Genomic DNA, 21,918 nt, shown 5'->3' on the forward strand with positions numbered 1-21,918 from the left:
GATGGTAAAATATGCTTGAATTTCAAGGGTTTGGACAAACACATTTTAGTTGCTTCAAAAGGAGAGAAGCACCGGCTGCTAGGGAGCATGCATCACTTGTTAGTCTAGTCCACGGTGAGACAGATAACTAAATTGCCCTAATGTTGATTCTGAGTGGAGCAAGGTGAAAGTTGGAGTTTGACTATACTTGTATCATTACACAATCATACCAAGGTAACAGTTGAATCATAACAGCTTATATCAATATCTCTTGATATTGATACAGATGTTACACCTGTCTTTCCCTTCAAGTTGTGTTCTCAATTTCTACAAAATGTATAAATATAAAATAGTGATTTATTAGTTTTGTTTTTAATAAAGTTGTTAATTGACTTGGGCACAATTTCATCTTTTATGCTTAAGTAAAATCAAAGCATGGCAACTTGTAATGGAGTTTCAGTACTTTAGACCATAACAAACTACCATAATACAATTCTGTCAACAGAACAAATACATGCAACATGCAACTGAAATAATATTGTGAATATTACTAACTGTTCATTAGTTGCCTTGTTTCTATTCATAGTATTGTTTATCATTTTTTGGTAATATGTGCTTGCTATCTTGCCCCCACCATTACAGTAAATTGAGAATGTGAAAATTAAAGCCTCTATGCCCCTTTTAAGTGTCTAAGTAATATCCTGAAACAGAAGTTGTTCTTGTTGTGGTAATTTCTGAATTATGAAATAATAAAAACTCTGTACTGTCTGTTATGCTGATGCTCTATGAAGAGCCCTTAATTGTCCCTTCATGTACATCAGTTTGCACTGTTTTTAAGTCATCTTGGACACAGTGTTTTAAAACAGTCTGTAGAACACTTCATATTTTTATTTTTAGAGAGAGAATTTGTAATTGCAATATTGGTCATCTCAAAAATCCCAAGTCCCAAACCATGCACTAGACACTGAATAATCTTAAAATTTGTTTTGAAAATTACTTCCTTAATTCTTGTGTGCTCATTTTTGAGCCATTAGCACTTCTTTTCATGTTTTGTGAAATAAGAGTAAGTGACTGCTTGTATTTTTTTTTTATGTGAAACCTCAGATTCTTTCATATTCATGTAACTCTTTAATTGGGACTTTAAGGAAAATGCAACTATTTTTGCAACACTTGTGATAAGATCATAAACAGTGCTGCAAGCTCTCATCAGATAATGTAAGTTAAGAAATACTGCTGCAATGGCAGATCATGTGCTGTTACATGTAGTTTTACAAGGGTTTTTTTCTTACATAAGCACTATTCATCGTGTAAAGAAGTAGTTTTGTTTTGTGTTGTGGTTTTAGTTTGGTTTGGGGGAGGGAGGCGTGTTGAGGAAGCTGTAGCAAGCAGCAACAGCTTCTATTTTCTGCTGTAATATCTCTGACTGGAGTATATCGGTCAAACTGACCAAGCTGTATTAAGAATAGATTCTACCCCCATGTTCGTGATTTCTTCTGTACAGAGCTGATCTGAAAGGTTCTAGCACCTACTGCTGATCAGCAGAAAGGCCACACCATTAACATAAATGTTCTGAGTGGCTTCTTATGATCCAGTTACATAGAATGGTCCGTATAGTTAAATCCTAATAATTTTGCAAGTGATTTACAAATAAATTTGTCTAGGATCCCTTTTTCTACTTACCAATAAGGACATTTGTACCATTAATAGAATACTGACTTCTCTTAAACCTACTTAGGAGCAGTTATTTCAATAAGTACTTCAACTAGTCATAGGTCATCTAGTCCAGTTCCCTGCATGTCTCTTCCAGTTTGATCATCTATATGGTCATTTAGTTTGTTCACTTTTAAAGTGGAAGGACTCTCTCTCACTTTCTGCCACTGAGGCAAGGTGTTCTCACTATTTACAGGTACGTTCTGAGATGTGGAGAACTTGCTATCAAAGGAACCATTTTTGTGTGGTGAAATGGAGAGGATGAGATAAGTAGACCTGGCCTTTCAGCCTTCTGTGTGAGGCAAGAAAGTGTGTGCACAGTGGAAAAGGGGTCCTTGTATGTCTTCTCTATAACTGTTACCAGTCTCTTCCTGGTCAGGTTCTGTTCCTGATGCAACGTAGTCAGTTTAACTGACCTCTTACTATGTGGAAGAGCATTGTGGCCACAACTGTTATAACCTGACCTAAAAAGTGTTAACATCTATCTCTACTTGGGAAAAAAAAACGCTATGCATTTCCTGCAGTACTCATACACCAGCTACTGTTGCTCCTCACCACCCCCCCCTTCCTTTTACAAATAATATAACCACAACATTATCTTAGAAAATGCCCTAGAGGTTAGAGCACTGGTCTTTAAACAATATCAGTTCCTATTGTTGTATCAAAGTGCCAAGAAGACCTCATAGTACATCATATAAGTAATCCATCTATATTTGTAGCTGCTCTTTTGCATCGGGATGATCTTTAAAATAAAGTACACAGACTTGGAAAATGTTTCTACTACCATTACTCTGAGCTAATTTGCAATCAGTTAATTTAAGTTAAACATTCTAGACATACCTAAGGGAGTGATTTTAATTTAGACTAGGCCATTGGTTTTGAAAGCTTCAGCGTAACCTGTCACATTATATTCACTAAATAACAGCTTTAGTTAGTGAATAGTCATGCTGTTGCATTTTTTTCAGACTGGAGCAGCAAGTGATGGTCTAGGCCTCCTGAGCTCCCTACAAAGAGGAAATTGTAATAAAGAAACCTTGTGATCTCAGGCATATATTTTCATGAGATAAAAGCATAGCTGATAAAAATTGTGGTAGGAGGGAAGAGAAGCCTTTCATAAGCAATCAGCACCTGAGTTTCTCTGAAAAGAGCCTGCTAAAAAACTGTTAGGATTTTCAGACCAAATCAATACTTCTAAATTAATAAATCCCACTGAAATAAAATCAGAAGAGGAGGAGTGAGCTTCTCTGCATAAGCTAGTTCTGTGGAACTTACTTTATAAACTTTCCCATGGGGCTGAGGAGCGGGGAAGTTCCAAGGCAGTAAAAAAACCCCATTCCGATAGAGCAGCGTTTCTCAACCCTCGATTCCGGCGGCACACTTACTGGGCCTCTCCCAACCCCTGGTGCACTGGCCAAATGGAGGAGGGGGGATGGGGGCGTGACTCAACACGGTGCATGGGTGCAGATCACTGGCTGAAGCCACACCCCCATCTGTCCGTCTGCGGCGGCAGCAGGTGGGGGAATGGCTCCAGCCCAAAATTCCACGGCGCGCCAGTTGAAAAACGTAGAGGCTGACCCACCAGGCACCATAGGTCAAGAGATTCAGCAGCGAGCTATGTCTGATACTGTACCTGGCAATTAGAAATCTCACCAAGAAGCATAGTACACTAAATAGCATGGCATATAAATGCAAAAACACAGGACACTGTTTTGGATTGTTCAGAGATGATTCACAATTGCCTATAAGCAGCAGTTTGTTCCTTTTGCATGTGACAAGGACAACTATGCAGCTGATCTAAGTGCATCAGAAATGCCTCTTAGTCACAGTCTCAGATAGTTTATACTGTTAAGCAGAAGGACCTTGGAAAGTAAATCACCTTTCCAAAGGAAGGCAGAGAACTACTATGCATGCACGCAGTATTTATTGGTGACATTATAGACCACATCAACCAAAAAAAAAGCCAGTTGCCAATGATGTCAATTTTCCTTTTATCAGTGCTGTTATGCTATGGACCGATGTATCAGTGCACCTCTACACAAAGCTACACTACTACTCAAAAGTGGACAGTGGCATCTAGGATAGGAATGTGGAATTGCATAACCATTGCTTTCTCAGTTACTCTAATCAAATCAGACGCACCAAAGGTCTCCTAATCAAAGAAGTTAATTCTAGGCTGCTCCATTCAAACTATGTTAATTTCATAGATTTCATAGACATTTGGGCTGGAAGGGATCCCTAAGGATCATCGAGTCCAGCCCCCTTCCCCAGGGGCAGGATGAAGAGGAATATCAAATATTTGTAATTATTAGGGATCTGGGTTTTCCATTTGCTGTGGAAAAACGCAGATTTTCCCCTTTTAAAGAAGAAAACTGCGGGAAGCCTTAGGTTTCTCCTTGCAGGCTGGCAGCCTTTCTGCCAGTGCTGGGGGAAGGTGTCTGGACACTGGGGCTGCAGGGGGCCTTAGTGCTGCCTGTAAACCCAGCTTGATGTTGTTGCCAGTGGGGCCCACCCAGAGGTGTCTGCCCCTCCAGCAGGGAAGGTGTCAGGGGGGTCCTTCAGGGACAGGGGGGAGATAACTGTGTGGTTGGCCTGGCGGTGCCAGGAGCTGGTGGTGGTGGTGGTGCCTGGGGGAGGGTGGCCAGACCTCCTGTCACAGCGCAAGAGCCCCAGCCTGGGACAGGGGTTGCCACAGGCCTCCTCTTCCTCCCTTCATCCCACACCAGGGCCAGACTTGCTCTGCCATCACCCACGCAAGCCAGAGCCACCGCAGCTGCACTGTAGCCGGGGCAGTATGGGACCTGGAGCCCCGTGCCCTCCTCCTGCTGCGTGCAGCATGGCCTGGGCCAGAGCCCCACTCCACTTCGTGCTGCTGCTGTGGAGCACAGCCCTGGTCCTCCCTGCCATACCACAGCTTTACCTGGGCACATGGGCCAGCATGTGGTGTCCCAGCCTGTGCTGCTGCATGAGGTGCGCTGTATGCACCTCATGTTGGAATCCATCCCTGCAGACCACCATCCTGTAGTCTGCTGGGGGCCCCCTCCAGCAGGGCTGATGGGGGCCAAGGGTTGTGGGTTGGGAGTGAGGGATGCCAGCAGGGATGGGGACCTGCGGGTGGGAAGTGAGGGGCACCAGCATAGCCCAGGGGAAGCAAGGGAGTGTAGCTTAGAGAGGGACACCAGCCAAGCAAGGGGGCTGTGACTTGGGAGTGAGGGGCACCAGCAGGAATAGGGGGGCAGGCTTGGGAGTGAGGGGCAGTGACAGATCAGGGTTGCTCATTGCCACAATGGAGCAAGGAGGACAGCCACAACTGGACCTGCATCCTAGTGAGCAAAGGGGGCAGGGAAAACTCTGATTTGCCATGGTAAAAAAAGAAAAAACTAAAATGCCAAAATATATAGGTATTGAGAATTGATTTTATTAGAATGAGTGGGGTACTGGTAGGCTTCCTGATTACTTTAAAATTGTAAATATATCAATAAAACAGTGTGTTTCACTGATGTCTGTCTGTCGTGTGCATTTCATTTTAATTGTGGGAAAACACAGACTTTGGGGTTTTTAATTGTAGAATTTGGGGTTTTTAAACAGAAAACTAGGATCTCTGGTGATTAACAGTCAGCTGATGAAGGCAGTCTCGGAATCACCAAGCACTTACAGAAAGATATAGCTTGACAGTTCTTTGTATGGCTGAAGATATATTCCCTTCTGTGACCTCATAGCTCTTACTCATGCCTGCAGATCTTTCTTGCACAAAAGCAATTATAGCCTGGATAAGACAGCTCTCCTTTCTATAACCCAGCTATTTCGAAACCTACAGATTGTCATTAAACCGTTGTGTGACAAAAAGCTGGGAGAACTAGATGTTTTACTGTCCGTGGATGCTTGCATGCACTTCTGTATTGTGACTGTCACTATTGGCAGTTCTCTAACCATTGTCCACCACCTACAGTTTGGAGATGAATCACTCTCCCTGCACGCTGACTTTTGATTCAGATGTAACTGAATCAGATACAGACAATAATACAAACAGAGTAAGGTACAGGCAATAAAATGTGGCTGATTTAAAGTATCCAAATTATTACTCATTAAAACTAATGCTAAGGAAAATGTTTCCAAAGGAACTAGTAGACTGACTCTTTAGATTAAAAATTATATTGCACTTTGGTTTAGTTTCTTCATGTGTGGCTTCTCGTTCTAAAATGTTCTCGATGCTAAGCTGGAAACCTGCCTGTAATGGTTAGAAAGTCAGTGCTCTGTTCATGAGCAGCTGTCATTTAGCCCCTTCTTTCTAGTTAACAGAGCTCTTTGCTATCAATGGTCTCCTAGCAACACTGACTAAAGCTGTAATTGAGTTTTGCTTCTTGTTTGTATGCTGTTTACTTCGATATGCCCCCTTTGTTGCTTATAGTTATTTCAAAGCAAGTATTTGTGGTTATTCATTGTGCAGAAGTGTGAAACACTACAGTTGGTTGCTACTTAATACACAATATGTATTTAGCAGTTATTACCAGTTTTGTGTCCAAATGGCAGTCTTGTATCTAAGGTAGATCTGCAAATTATTTAGAGGATATCCTACCATGAAAAATTCCCAACTAAAGTCCACAAATGCTGTCAAATAGGGTGTTGCTTGTCGTGTGTGCATACACATTTGGTGAAATCTGAAATTGTGATCAAGGTGGCACAAGTGCACTGTGATAAAAAGGCTAGCATTTTAAAGTACTCCTAAAGAAAAAAAACAAGAAGTTTTCTAGGGCATGCTTTCACTTTAGTTCAAGTCTTTTCAAGGGTAGCCTGGTCTTACTGTGCCCTTAAGTTTCTGTACCTCTCTGAGATGCTAATAGTGAAGGAGAATATTATTAAACAAAAGTCAAGTATAAAATTTGTTGTTATGCTGTTACCTTGGGCAGCCTTGGCCTGTGTATTCACTTGCTGTCTCTTGTCTTATACATACTAGGTTGTAAGCTATTCAGGGCAGGGTCCATCTTGCATCTTTGTATGACAGTCTAGCACAGTAAGACTTAGAGCTATGACCAGGTTCCCTAGCTGGCACTACAGTATGGATCAAAAAATCAAGAGATGCTGAGGATAACTTTCATAGGGTACAACCTAGTGGGTATTGATTTGATCAGACTAATGTTTTGTTTTTAGTTATGTCAACATATAGCTATACTTGAAATGTGCCAAAACTAACTGTACAAGCAAAAAAACCCAAAACAGCAACAACAACAAAACTTTTAAAGATTAAGAAAAAAGTGTTTAGTTTGGGAAGAGACAAAGCAGTACCTTACTCTGGTAGATCCTTTTGGTGAGAGACTTCTATCTGTCAGTCACATTAGTGTGTAATTTGTAATGTGTCTTGAGAAGGATGGAACAACATATTGTTTTTAGTTAAGTACTCATTTAAATCAAATAGAAGGTTTATAAAAACTAATTTGAGAATTGCATTTAATCAATTCTAGCTAAATTATTAATGTTTGCTCTTAATGTCACTACTCATAAAGTAGCTGTTTTTATAACACTGACTTTCAGAAGGGGAAAGACCCAAACTGTTGAAAACTGAGGTCCTGATTCTGCAAGCTCATAAACTGGTTTGTTACTTTTTACATAAACAGCCCTATTGACTTCAGTTTCACTTAAAACTAAGCATGTGTAGAAGTGTTTGTGGTTTCAGACTAAGCATGTGCAGAACTGGTTGTGGTTTCAGGGCTGAAATTTGTATTGAAACTGAATGGCCCTTTTTATGATCAACTCTGTGAGCCTTAGTTGAGTGCAAAAACTCCATTGTGCAATATAGTGTATAAAAATGGAACCAGACATAACCTTGTTCATCCCCCCCATCCAAAGAGATGAAATAATAAATGGATACAAACAGGCAAAAGTACAGGGAAACAGTAACCCAGTATTGGTCCCTGATGGCAGGCAAAGCTCTCAGCATCTCAGTGGTTTTATCATCGAATGCTGTGTAGGCATCACAATAAAGAAGATTTAAGAAAGGACTGAGAGGATGATGAGATTAGCTTTGTTGTTGTTTACAGGGTGGGCTGAGAAAAGCCATACAAGTACTTGTTTGAAAATCTAAATGCATTGGTTCAGGATGCCAGCCTCCTTCACCTATCAGGTGTTGCATATAAGGGAAATAAAGTAGAAAAGAGGAGATATACAGACAAGCATGAGAGGAAGACAATGAAGGGGAGAAATGTTAGTGGTGAACATGGTTGTTACTACTCAGTCAGCACTCGGGGGAAATCAAGTAATTAAAAATGCTTCTATTTTGTAAAAAGCATTCTACTACTCATTTTTGTGCAAAACACCCTATGACATTTTCGGTTTTCTTGCAAGTTGAGAATACGTTGTATGAACCATGAGCTGAGTTATACATAAAAATGGAATTTGGCTCTCTGTTGAATTGGTGTCTTGTCCCTGGCTTGGACTGCAGAACCAAGATACAATTGTAAGTGTTCATAGGAGTTTGAATTGTAAGGGTTTGTAGTGTGGATCTAGTTTCTATGCATATAAAGCAGATTCTGAATATATGTTCCTGTCTAACTTATTTTCTGTCCATAAAATAAACATTCTAAATCAATAAGGGCTTTTTTTTCTTTTTAAGATTTTTTTCCTCAGTGACCTCTTTTTAGAAAACTGATACTGTTTTCTAAATACTTTTTTTGCTTAAAGATCTTTATATTATATCTGAGGGAATAGTGCCTGCCACACAAGGAAAATGGAGGTGGTAATCCAGTGTAAAACAAATTTGTTTCAAACTAAAAATATCAGTTTGTGAGTTGAAAACTTGAATGTATTTTAAAAGTGCACAGATTTTAAAATGCAAAATCTATATTTAATGTACAGAATTTATTATTTTCAAAGTTTTGTTAACATTTTTTTTCTGGAATTAAGTTGAGCAAAAATACTTCTTCAGATATAAGTATGTCTTTTCTGCATAATCATTATTTTTGGCAAATGCAAGCAAACCACCAATGATGCACTACCATTCATATGCTCTATGATATCATAAGGTGTTACTAGAATACAGACTTCTAGTGATATTAAGCATCTTCAGAACCTCTCCAAAGTGCATGGTGCTTGATAATTCAAAATGTCTGCTGTTAGTATGCACTATTGCTACAAAATAACCTTAGGAAGGAGAGGGAGAGAGGAGAACTGCAAAGTCTTTTTCAAGTAGTATGGCATATATACCTTATCATAACAAAATATTTTTACTTTTTCAGATGTTCCTCCTGCTGACCAAGAAAAGCTCTTTATTCAGAAGTTGCGACAATGTTGTGTCCTTTTTGACTTTGTTTCTGATCCACTAAGTGACCTGAAGTGGAAGGAAGTAAAACGAGCAGCTTTAAGTGAAATGGTAGAGTACATCACACACAATCGCAATGTGATCACAGAACCCATTTACCCAGAAGTAGTTCATATGGTAAGTGTTTTAACATCTAGAAGTATTCTGAATTTTTTTTCATAATCCAGACAGATGCTTTGCTTTAATTTACTAACACATAACTGACCTTTGTAGCTTTCAGTATTTTAACAGTTTTTCATGTATCAGCTGATTTTCTTTTAAAATTCTATTGCCAGTGCTGGCAATGTTAGGTTCCTCCTTTTGTTTATTCATTAATAGGGGAACTGTCATGTATGTATGACAGAAATGAAATTAAGTTACTAGCTCGGAGGTCAGCAAGCTATGGCTTACAGATCAGATCCAGCCCAGGAAGGTTTGACCCAGCCTTGCACAGCACAGGGAATCGGGCAGTACACAGCCATGCTAAGCTACCTGTCAGCTCCGCAGCCTTCCCTGCTGCTCTTTCATGCCTGCACTTACCTTCGCTGCAGATGCATCAGGTGTCTGCAATAGAGATGAGTACAGATGGCTTGAGCTGTGCTTTAGAAAAGTTGATTTGTTGGTTTTTTCATGTTATGTTAAAAGAACATTAAGGTTTGCAAAGCCGGAGTTCTTAAAAGTTACAAAATGCCAGAATTAAGATTATACATGCAACCTTGTTTTGTCCCCCTTGTGATACAAACTTTAATTCATAATCGCATGTTAAACCAATAAGAGTGAATTAATTCTATATTCAGATCAGGTTTTAAATAATTGTCACACCATCCATCCTTTGTACTGAGGCAAGTTTCCCAGATGGGGGGGAGAGGGGGATGGTATGTAATCACTTTAAAGACCTGTATTACTCCTCCCTACCCTCAACTTTATGGTCCCACTTCCTCTTATCACACACTGGCCATGTCTACACGAGAGGCTGACTGAGCAGTACCCCGATTCTACTCGCACAGTAGCATTGCATGGCAAAAACCATGACATGACACTACTACATCGTAGTATGAAGCTACTGTGCAGTAGCATCATAAAGGTGTTCACCAGCACTACTGCACAGTAACATGGGTTCATAGGTTCATAGATGTAGGGTCGGAAGGGACCTGAGCAGATCATCAAGTCCGACCCCTGCCCTGGGCAGGAATGAATACTGGGCTCATATGACCCCTGGTTACTGTTTATACAAGTACTAAATGAGTGCACAGTAACAATTGCGCAGTAACAGCTCATGTAGACTTGGCCTCTTTGTCTTCATTTCCTCCTTCTTTCACTTTCTCCTTTGCCCTCAGAGCATCAGAGGGAGCTTTGAGAACTCAGAATAGTCCTTCTGCTCTCTGTTTTGGTGTATGCCATAGTGTCCTGTAGCAACAATTTGGCCTTGATCCCTGCAGTCCTCAGCTGGAGCATGTTTGGTACAGATATAATCTTTGAAGAATTTAGTTGCTAAAATCTACCAAGACACTACTGATCAGATGTGAACCTGGACTTTTTTCCCTTTTGTTTCAAAGCTTTATAATGGGACTAGTTTTTGTGAAACTTCACCTCAGAACAAGTAAAGGCATGTTCTTTAAGCAAAGGTGACTGGATCCTGTCTTTTTTTTTTTTCAGTTCTTCTGCCAAATTGTGGGGGTTCCAGGGCCTCTCAAAAATGGTTGTAAGAAATCAATGTTTTACTACTGATATGTGGCCAGCTACTTTCATAAAATAGGTCATGAAAAGTAGAAGTAAATATTGGTGCTCTTGATTGTGTGTTTTTCCTGCAAAAGAGGACCCTAGCTGTATTCTGTATCATTCTGGAAATTGCTTGTTGACCAAAAGGGTGTTCTCATGAAGATTTTGTAGAGGTCACTCAAGAACTTGGATTCTTCCCAGGGTGTGAGGCTCCTTAGGCACCTGGCAAAGACAAGGATTTGTAAACTAGATGGGGTATGTATATAACCATAGTAGACATCTGTGCAGGATGCCTCAGGTGGTCTGGATAATTGCTGCAGCAGAGTGCCAGTTTTCTAACTGGGTGCACAGAATTGCCGCTGTGCTCTAGTTGAAAGGCAAAATAGTACCTTTTGCAAATAAAAGCTGCAGTAGGTGGCTACACAGCTGATCCTTCACTCAGCATCCAGTTATGAATTAATTGGGTTGCAAATAACCCAGATATGAAAAATCTGGGTTGTCTTGTACCACACATGCACATCTGTAATAAGGCATTGAGGCTGCTTAGTGAAGAGACCTGCATTAGTGTTCCAAGTATATGGCTAGCTTCATTTCAATTTCAGTTCTCTGCTGAATCAGATTTGATTATATCTAATGAAGAGTGAGGCAGATGAGAACAAACTGGCTATGACTCAGTACAGCCAAAACCAAGTAGTGATGGTGGCTCGGTATACATAATGAAGCTGAGAGAGTTTTGCATCTGTCCCCTGATTGAGCATGTGTCGCTAACATTTGTGATTAGAGTTCTTAACTTGTAGGTCTGACAGGAATTAGTTGAGTTTGGATGAGGTAGAAGATATGGCCAGGATATGTTTGATCAGAAGCAATACTTCCTCATTTTTCTTCTAGCTGAAGATATTACTAACATACTCCAGGCTTTCATCGCCTTGTGATTAGAATTTCTTACAAATGTTGATGCAGAATACAACCAGCTGCCTAATTTAAACACCTTATTGGGAACAGACTGACTACATCCGTAATCTGCACTTTTTGATGGTTAGCTTCCAGGTGAATTTAAATTGGTTTGACCTGTAGAATTGTAAATGGTGAGGAATCTGTGCATGTAGGAGACCTCCTCAACAATGTTGCCACATCTGTTGTTGGTGAGGACACTTGCAGAGATCTTGCTTTCCCAGAGCAGCATAGAGGGGGTTGCTGTTGGAACATGCTGAGGGCCCTTTAGTGCAAGCTTTTCTTGCATCCACTAGTCCAAAACAAGGGCTTTACCTTTTGGAAATATTACATAGCCTCTATGTTTCTCTCTTTAGCCACTCTGAAGATTGGAGTGTGTGTTGGGTATGCTCTGAGATAGATGAAGTACTAGTCTACTGTGTATGATTTAATGATGACTGGATTTTGTTAAGGAACTAAACTAGGATTTCAGTGTACTTTAAGTGGGGGGTGAATCATCAGAGCTTTTGGACTGCTCTGTGTTGTGCATGTTGTCACAGGGTACTAAGGTGTGCCTGTTCCTTCAAGGGCAGAAACTGCCTAAAGAGAGGGCCCTAGGAGCTGGGCAGAAATCCCATAGGTGCAAGTTGCCATGGCAGCAGGCTAATGAGGGAATTAGCTAGCACCTGTCCTGGGTCAGCTGACCGGAAGAAGGCAGGGCCCTGGGCGCACATCAAGCCTCAGGGCTGGGACTGAAGGTACTTAGTGGTCTGGCAGCAGCCAGGGGGAGTGGAGTTCGTGCAGAAAAGCTCCATGGAATTGTCTGGGTGCCTGTTTTTTGCTGCTGGTGAGACTAATGAGCTTTAGGAGCTCCTAAAGTATCTGGGGCTAGGAGTCACACATTGTTGAGGGAGAAGCTCACCTCCTTAAAGGGGCAGAGTGTGACCTCCAGTGTTATGGTTGCTGTTATGTTATAGCCCACGGGCTTGTATTTACATTGTTAGTTGAATCCAGTGGACTGGCTGAGGCTGTTGCAGAGGCGGCGGCCTCATTGGGGGGTACACTACCATGTAGAGCCCCAGCACCAGAGGGTGCAGCAACAGGGCTGGAGAGAGCCCAACGCCAGTGGGGACGTGCAGACGGGGCTGGAGAGAGCCCAGTGCCAGTGGGGACGTGTGCACAGACAGGGGCCAAGAGCCCAATGATGGCAGGAGGTCGAGCTAGACTAAGGCCCCAGAGGGACAATGTTTGAATACCACCTGCAAGGCATGGGGTGTAGTAAAGGAGCAGTTTTGGAGCCGTGCATTTAGCTCATAAGGCTCGGGGTGTCTCGAGGCACAGACTTTGAGTGAGTCTCAACAAGGGATCCAAGGTCAGCAGGATCTAGTGGGGTTCAGCAGGACTGTGGCCACACAAACTCATGGGCAGCCTACCAACTTATTATTTTAACCAACAAGACATGGCATGTAAGATTAGAAGGCTCCTGCAGGGCAGAGCAGGCACAGTCACAGACCCCTAGGGGTATCAGGGCCAACCTTGGGTACCCACACTGTGATGCATGTAAATAATTTTTGAAAAAGCAATTATATGACTCGCTTTTCAATTGCAGCTATAGTAGATTCCAAGCAACTATTCTTAAACGTATTAATTTGGCATAGCATAAGTGTTTGAATCTGCACAGCTCTGCTTTTAAAATCCAATATGAAGTTATTCGTGTTGTACAAACGTCCATCCAGTCTCGTTACTCAAACATCAAATCCAAATTTTCAGATGCAGGCTGGCACAATGGAATGTCCATGGCTTCCCTGGGTACCATAGGACTTGGCAGTCTGCCACACACTTTCCAAGTGATACCATTGTTCATATCCTCCCATGACTTAGATATGTTCTTCTATACTGGCCAAGTTCGCCGATGACACCAAACTTTGGGGCAAAGCATCCACACCAGAAGACAGGCAGATGATCCAGGCTGACCTGGACAGGCTCAGCAAGTGGGCGGATGAGAATCTGATGGTGTTCAACGCTGATAAATGCAAGGTTCTCCACCTTGGGGAAAAAAAACCCGCAGCATCCTTATAGGCTCGGCAGTGCTATGTTGGTTAGCACTATGGAAGAAAGAGACTTGGGGGTCATCATTGACCACAAGATGAACATGAGCCTGCAATGCGATGCTGCGGCTAGTAAAGCGACCAAAACGCTGGCTTGCATCCATAGATGTTTCTCAAGCAAATCCCGGGACGTCATTCTCCCCCTGTACTCGGCCTTAGTGAGGCCGCAGCTGGAGTACTGCGTCCAGTTTTGGGCTCCACAATTCAAAAAGGATGTGGAGAAGCTTGAGAGAGTCCAGAGAAGAGCCACGCGCATGATCAGAGGTCAGGGAAGCAGACCCTACGATGACAGGCTGAGAGCCCTGGGGCTCTTTAGCCTGGAAAAGCGCAGGCTCAGGGGTGATCTGATGGCCACCTACAAGTTTATCAGGGGTGACCACCAGTATCTGGGGGAACGTTTGTTCACCAGAGCGCCCCAAGGGATGACGAGGATGAATGGTCACAAAATACTACAAGATCGTTTCAGGCTGGACATAAGGAAGAATTTCTTTACTGTCCGAGCCCCCAAGGTCTGGAACAGCCTGCCACCGGAGGTTGTTCAAGCGCCTTCATTGAACACCTTCAAGATGAAACTGGATGCTTATCTTGCTGGGATCCTATGACCCCAGCTGACGTCCTGCCCTTTGGGCGGGGGGCTGGACTCGATGATCTTCCGAGGTCCCTTCCAGCCCTAATGTCTATGAAATCTATGAAATATAACAGTATTAGTAACTGTTTTAGCTTTTAAATGGCTCAAAAACCCCATATGGCACAATTCACGAAACATGGATTTATCCATGATACTGTTTTGAGAGAGGAATAATTTACCCTGTTCCAACAAAGTATCCATAAAATATGGTACAAATATCATATTTTGTCATATAAAATACACATTTTTCTCCCAAAACCACTTGGGGGAAATGGGGTACACATTATATGCAAGAAGTACAGATCCCCATAGATCCAGAAGGTTCGCAGCAAGGGAGCAGTGGCGGCATTAATTGCTGCGCTGCCAGGACCCATGCCAAACAACACTGCCACCAGTCCCCTACTACTAAGTTTCCAAAACCATGGAGAGCCCCCAGGCCAGATGATGTATAACCCTGCACACTGGTTCAATCCTGTGCATGGTCCTGGACCTGGCACACGACCTTAAATCTGTCGTTCCAGACTGGGCCAGTAATTTTGTCGGGCTGTGGCCAGACCACACACATGGCCCTGCTACAGTGTATTTGGTTAGATCTGGTACATGACCACAGACCCAGCATGCCAGATTACCTAGTTACCTGTCCTGGAAGGTAAGAATGTTTTTCTTCAAGCCCTGTGGGGGAAAAAAACCCAAAACAAAGCAGGGTGCATATTGTATTCAGGAGAAGGGTATACATGAGAAAATTTCGTAACGTTCCCCTTATGCATGTAGTATCCGATTCATTTATGCTTATTTGAAAGATGAGTTGCTTAAGGAGTCTCTTGTCAAGTTCATTTTTAATATACAGCACTCTGGGAATTATAGATAAGCAATTATTACACAGATAAGTGAAAAGACGAACACTGATTCAACAAAAAATGTTAATTTTGCCTATGTAACATTTGTAACGTGCAAAATACTATTCATGTACTACACATTACTTTATTAGTGTGTGATGATGCTTCATTTGACATTTTCACTCTGAAACACTAACACTCTTATCTCTCCGATGAAAAAGCTGGTTGTGCTGTGTCATTTTTTATATTTCTAATGTTTTGTTAGCCTTTTGCAGCTCATTCTGTAGTGCAGTAAATTTCCCAGCTCTTTTTTTTGCACTTGTCATCTTTTTTATCAAAATACTTTTTTTTTTCCCCTTCTCAGTTCCGTTGACAGGAGTAAACATACTTATTGATTGATACTATCACAGGCCAGTGTGCTACCAGAAAGCAAACTGTCAGCTCTTTCCTAAACTTCAGCTCTGTACATGGTAGTACAAAATGTGGACCATTTTTTTCCAAAACCTGGTTTATTTGGGGAAAATCTTACTGTTTGATTTTTTTTTTTGAGCATCCGCAAGTAAACCAGACTCTTTCCTGAAGAGCTGTGTCTTAAATACAGATGTGTGACAATAAGGGATGGGTATAGAACTACAGAAATACAGGCCAGAAAGAGGCGGTAGAAATTGCTTAGTTCAGCCCCTGCTCAAGACAAGTTCATCCCTGTTTTAAACCATCCCAGAGAATTTTGTCTAACCTGCACTTAAACAAACAAAACCTCCATTGATAGAGATTCTAAACTCTTCTAGATAACCTGTTCCAGTAGTTAACCTCCTTCATGTTCAGAAAGTTCTTCCTGGTATCTAAATTAAATTTCCCTGAATGCAGTTTAAGGGCATCAGTTTTTGCCCATCCTTTTTGTAGCTATTATTTTTATTTTACTTTTTAATTGTATTTTTATGTATGATTGTTCCTTATTCTTTTCTTATCTGAACTAAAAATATTCCAGTTCTGCCAGCCTTTCTAAATTTGATTACAGTACTCCTGTATCCTGTACATCTAATGCTATTATGTCTTTATATTATTACACTGACTCAAATTCGGCTTGTGGTCCACTTCACAGGTCCTTTTCTATAGCATTGCACGTTAGCTGGTCATTCCTTATTTTGTATTTTGTGCATAGGATTGTTCCTTCTCAAGAGCTGTACTTTGCACATTTCTACATTTAATGCTGTTTGTTTCAGACGATTTTTCTGATTCATCGGGGTCACTGTTGAATCTTCTTATCTTGTTCTCTGTCTGCTGCCCCATTCAGTTCCCTATCATCTGCAGAAGAGCCTGGCGCAGCCCCAGCCCACAGCAGCAGCCAGCCCTGTCCTACACAGACTTGGGGGCACGTGGCCCCATGCCCTCCTGGGATGTGTGGTGGGGGCAGCCTCCCCCCCCCCCCCCAGCAGCCCCCAGATGAGCTGCGGCTCCATCCCATGCCCTGCCCCGCCCTGGCTTGGCAGCGCCTGCCCCAGCTTCTCCCTCACCACAGGGGGCCTTGATCTGCCCTCCACCCACCCCCCCTTCCCTCTCCCCTCCCATTCCACCCCAACAGACTTACCAGCTGGACGCAGCTCGCCAAGCTGTGCCACATCAGGCAAAAAAAAAAGCTGATTTCCAATAGTCGATTTTCTTTGTATCCGTGCCGATCCGATATCAGACCAGTGTATCAGTGCACCTCTAAGCAGGCCTATCTTAAACAAGTTTCAGCCATTTTGAAACTGGTTTATGTGCACTAAGCTTCTGTTCTGTTACAAGTTTAAACTAGCTTCTGATCACGTAAACCCCAGTTTATGTGTAACCTCGTTCCATGGCCCTGAGGAGCAGCCCATCTAGTTCAGCATTCTGTTGCCAGTAATCTGCATCAGATGTTTCAAAAGGTGATACAACAAGTATTGTGGGAAATTATGCACCAACAGGCTCAAGGGGGGGATGAGTCCTGAACTGGAAAGTATGTCAGCTTGTGCATCTTTATATATGTTTATCAGATATATTTTTTTTAGACGTTTTATCAGTATACAGGTCTACTTTTTTCCAGTCTTGCTGAGGCTTTAGCCTCAATCTGTTGTGGCAGTGAGGTCCATAAACAAATATATTAAAAACAAATGAACAAAAACCATTTCTTGCAATAGTTTTATATCATTTTTTTCTTTTCAGTTTCTTTAAGTGTCCCTGTTCTGTTAGATAGGACATTGGAGGCTTCTTTCTCCTTGCATTTCATTGCACATCTCTAGTTTCTCCCTTTCCCCCTCTCCTTCATTCAGATTTTTCCATGTTTCTGAGAATTTTCCTATATTCTGCTTTGGATTATATAGGTAACTTGCCTACAGTGTGACACATGCATCTCAATTTATCCACGTTAAGGATTTTACCCTTCCCCTATAGGAAGCAGTTTATATGTTTTTTAAATGAAAAGATATAGGCAGGAGGAACATTATTTTTATATATTCCACTAAACCTCCCCACCTTTTCTTACAGTTCAGATGGAATATCTTCAGAACAGGAACCTTTAATCTTGGGCATCTAAATCAACAGTCATACCTCTGACAGAATATAAAAAAATACATCATAACATATTCTACATGATCAAAAATCACCTACACAGAATTTATACAACATGCTTTATAAAGAAGAAAGAGTGAAATGTGAAGGTTACAAAGAGTTAATTTCATCATGGATAAAACATTCCTAACGTTAACTATTCTGTGAATGCTTCCACTGAAAAGGGTTTTTTGTTTGGTTTGTTTTTTTTAAATAAAAGGAGTAGGAACTACATGAGTAATTTCACTGACTTCAATTTTTCTGACTTTAGCGATCAAAATGATCTTAACTGCTGTTTTGATGCATAAAACACTTTACAGCTTTAATTTTGGATGTCAAGTAAGGGGACATACGTGGTATGGATGAGTGAGCCCTTTGTTGGTTAAACTAGCAAAAAGGCTTCATACACATGAATAAGTTGAAAGGTAGGTGACTTGTCTCTGAGATCCTAGAATCATCACTTGAGTTTTCATATAAGCCTTCATTCTGAGTTGTTCTTGAGAAAATGGCACGAAAAGAGTCTTGAATCTACCAGTATCTGCAAAATTTTTCAGTGTTATAGAAAATGGACCATCAGAAGTCATAGACTTGTATGCTGCTAGCACACCTAGGAAGTGGTGAAAATCCAACATACATTAATTTTCTTTTTGCCTTTTTAAAAATTCTGTCTCCTGAGATTTGGGGATGTTCTGTTGGTATCAGAGATGTAGAAGCTTATGTACCCAGGGAATGCTAAATCAAATCTGGATGGCAGAAAGGAATTTGTTCATGTCGATACCATTTTGACTAGGACTAATTGCCTTTCCTCCTTTTCCCCCACCCCCCCCCCCGCCCCGGAAATGTTGTTCAACTCTTAATCACTGGAGTCATATTTGTCTAGTAGTTTCTTAGGGGGAAGGCTTGTGTTTTAGAGATTTTTACTTTTTGCTAATTACAGAGTATGGGGGGGGGGGATGGAAGTCAGTCTCTCCAATTTAAACCTTTTGCACCTTAAAAAAAAAAAAAAAAAAAAAAAGACATCAGATTTTGATGCAGCCCTGCTGTTTAGATGATTGCACAAGAATTTTAGAAAATTGTACTTGTGCCATTTTTTCTCTTCAGTTTGTATAAGGAAAACTTAAGCAGCAAGTGATTTATTTTGTTTTTTTTGTCTCTTCTTCCTTCCTTCACTAGTTTTATAACTTCTGAGATGCTGGTTTTTCTCTGAGTCTGATCTTGTCTCTCTTTGTGAAGGGTAATTGTTTGTTTATTAAAAGCCACTTAATTTTAACTGAAGGAACAAGGATGTTGAATCTTTAACAAAGACTCCAGAATATCAGAATGTTTGTTAATTGTTCAAGGTAAATAGGTATTGTTGGAAACAAATAGTTTTGAACAGTTTAATTTAAAATTCTTCCTATCTTAACTTTAATCTTGCAATGTGATGTCACAGTTGGATTAACTTGTAGTCTTTTAGTTTAGGACCCAAGTTTCAAATAAACAAAACCAAGCAGATTTATATTTTATTACAATTTTTTTTATGATTGTATCATAAAAAAGCAAAACAGGGTAGAAGCCAGATTTTTCTTTTCTTTTCCATCCATATGACTGTTAGGAATGGGTGACTTTAATGTAGAACTGGTTAAAATTAAAGATAAATTAAATGGTTTGCTTTGCCACAAAAATCAATTCTGTCATCTTGACAGTGAAAGGTGCAGAGAAATGCAGTAGCTGCATTGTAAATAGCAAACTTGAATGTAAGAGGGGGGGGGATTGTATTTTACTTACTTGCATAAAGTCCCTGTTGGAAGTGGACTGAAGTCTTGCATTGCATCAGAGCTCTGGACATGAGGCATCAGTTAGATGCTGCAGACTGTCCCGCTGAATTGGAGGCAGTTTTTCTTTTTCTGTTGTTGAAAGCTCCCTCTGCTGGCATATTTTGTTGAACCAAGTATCTTTCTCAGCCTTTTTCCAAGAGAACACTTTTGTTTTCCCCCTGTTCTTTTTAAGGCAGCCTCTGCAAGGATTTTTTTTCCTCTGGAAAATCAGTTTCCCTTGTTTCTTTTCCTCCCCTTGCATCCTCTCCCTTCCAAACCATTATTTTCTGTTCAGCTCAACCTTAATCAGGAAAGGAAAAGCTGTGAACTTCTAGTGTAGTGATATATCCCAAACCTTCTGCAGCTCTTGAATGAATCCCAACAGCAGCATAAGACTCTTGCTCCCGCTTCTGCTCTCAAGAAAGAAATATAGCTGGAGTGGAGCACACTTTCCTTCTATGCCAAAATTCCCTCTGCCTCATGTTTTGATTCAGCCTCAGATGCAGGCTGGCCCTCTTTCTTCAACATCACCACCATCTTTCCATTGTGACCCAGTCCTCCGTTTTGCTGACACAGTCTTGTATCAACTTGTGATTTATAAACACTGTCAGTGTTCTCCCCAACAGAATCTCCACTGTCACAAAGCCCACGAGCAAGTTTGGTTTAAGGAAAACTCATTTGGTCCCATACTGGCAGTCAGAACCTAGTGGCTTGGAGTAACACTTTGCTTTCCTGTAGAATTGGTCTCTCTGATTTTTACCTGTCAAAGAGGTTTTATTTTTCTTATGAATCTACAGTAGCTACTTCATGCAGCATGTCTGTATAGGGCTCTGACCTTAGTCAGACCTGGAAATACAAAAATAAATGTTAGGTTGTTATAGATTTGAGCATCAAGACAGAGGAGAATGATGACCAAGAGCAGTTGTGGCCTTAAAAGGCCCTTCTTCATGTGCAGATAAAGGCACGATGAGATCTAATGTTCAATCCACAAAATTGCACCTCCTGCAGGAGGCATGATCTTGGGATCACACATTAAATCCCATTGCATCTTATTGCCAGTACAACAGTGTTGTTATTTATGTATACAAATAATGCCTCATTCAAGAAGCACTTTTGGAATTCTGCATATTCCATGATCAGGAGCTCTACACAGAGCCAGCTAGGATGGGGATTGCAGGAGTAGATGTTTTTCTTGGATATAAGTTCTAGAACAACCACAGCTATTAAACTTGAAGCAGTAATTAACTGATGGAGATCTTATGGCTTGTGTTATGAAAGAAGACTAGATGGTCACAGTGATCCCTTGTAGCTTTAAAAATGTACAAACCTAGACCAGCAGGAACAGAAGGCTTGACACGAGCATCAGTCTTCCCTTCTACAGTATTTTAGCGCAGATGTAATTCTTGGAACTGGATCAGCTGTGCTGCAATATGTCACAGTACAGCTGATCTACTTTAGTGGTGCTTTCACTGAGGCTGTTGTCCTGCTGGAAGCCTCAGGTGCAAAAGAGGGGTGTGATCTTACAGGAAAATAGCTCTGGGTGCTGCACCTGTATGGGGTTGCGCATCTGCAGGTAGGGGAAACCTCTGCTTGAAGATGCACATCCCATATTGGGCTGTGGCAGCATGATGTGTGCTGTGGGAATCCTCCTTTGGGAGGGATTCCCACAATATGCATCCTCAAGCTGGGGGGGGGGAACTCCCATAGGGATTTGGGGCATGGCAGTAAAATATACATTGGGGGAATCTCCCTGCAAGGGATTTCCGTACTGTTCCTGTCACACCGCCACTCCCCAACTTGGGGTGCACATCTGCAAGCAGGGGAACCCATGTTTGTGGACATGGCCGTGTGTTCAGGGAAAGGCAAACAAAGCCTCATAGGATTAGGCTCCTGAAGTGACAGGCTCTTGCCAGAGCATCTAGAGAGGCACTCTCGTGCCATAAGTGAACAGACATTGGCCACAAAAAGAGAGCACAAATTGTGACTGGGGTCATTGCCATTGCAAAATTTGGGCATTTGTGTCTGTTTGCTTGGGTTTTGTACCACCATAAAAATTTGTATGGCAGGACAGTGGGGGCATCTGTTTAAAGTATCAGTGTAGTAGAAATGAACTGATTATGTACTTTGTATTTTTGCTGGGTATGTGATGTCTTCAGTGTAAACTTGCACTTGCAACATACAGCTGCTTTACCCTACTGATTTGGGTATTGTTGACTCTAAAATGAGTTCAGTTATGAGTCTTAAGAGGTGATATTGTTAGCTGTAACATGCAATCTTAGTTCAACGTCTCCTGTTTTGTTATTCTCTTGGGAATAATGGAGGAAGCTTGAAATGACTAATTTTGGAGTGAATATAA

At 41.4% G+C, this 21,918-nt stretch overlaps 1 protein-coding gene across 2 annotated transcripts in view; it reads left to right on the forward strand.

Annotated features, from left to right (window-relative positions):
* PPP2R5C (protein phosphatase 2 regulatory subunit B'gamma) overlaps positions 1–21,918 on the forward strand; it is a 137,789-nt gene that overhangs the window by 73,480 nt on the left and 42,391 nt on the right. For both annotated transcript variants that reach the window (XM_006270412.4, XM_006270411.4), the window contains one exon: positions 8,916–9,115. In XM_006270412.4, coding sequence (XP_006270474.2) covers positions 8,916–9,115 — 200 coding nt within the window. The remainder of the gene's footprint in view (positions 1–8,915; positions 9,116–21,918) is intronic.

Source organism: Alligator mississippiensis, chromosome 2 (genome assembly GCF_030867095.1).
Source record: "Alligator mississippiensis isolate rAllMis1 chromosome 2, rAllMis1, whole genome shotgun sequence".
NCBI lineage: Eukaryota > Metazoa > Chordata > Crocodylia > Alligatoridae > Alligator > Alligator mississippiensis.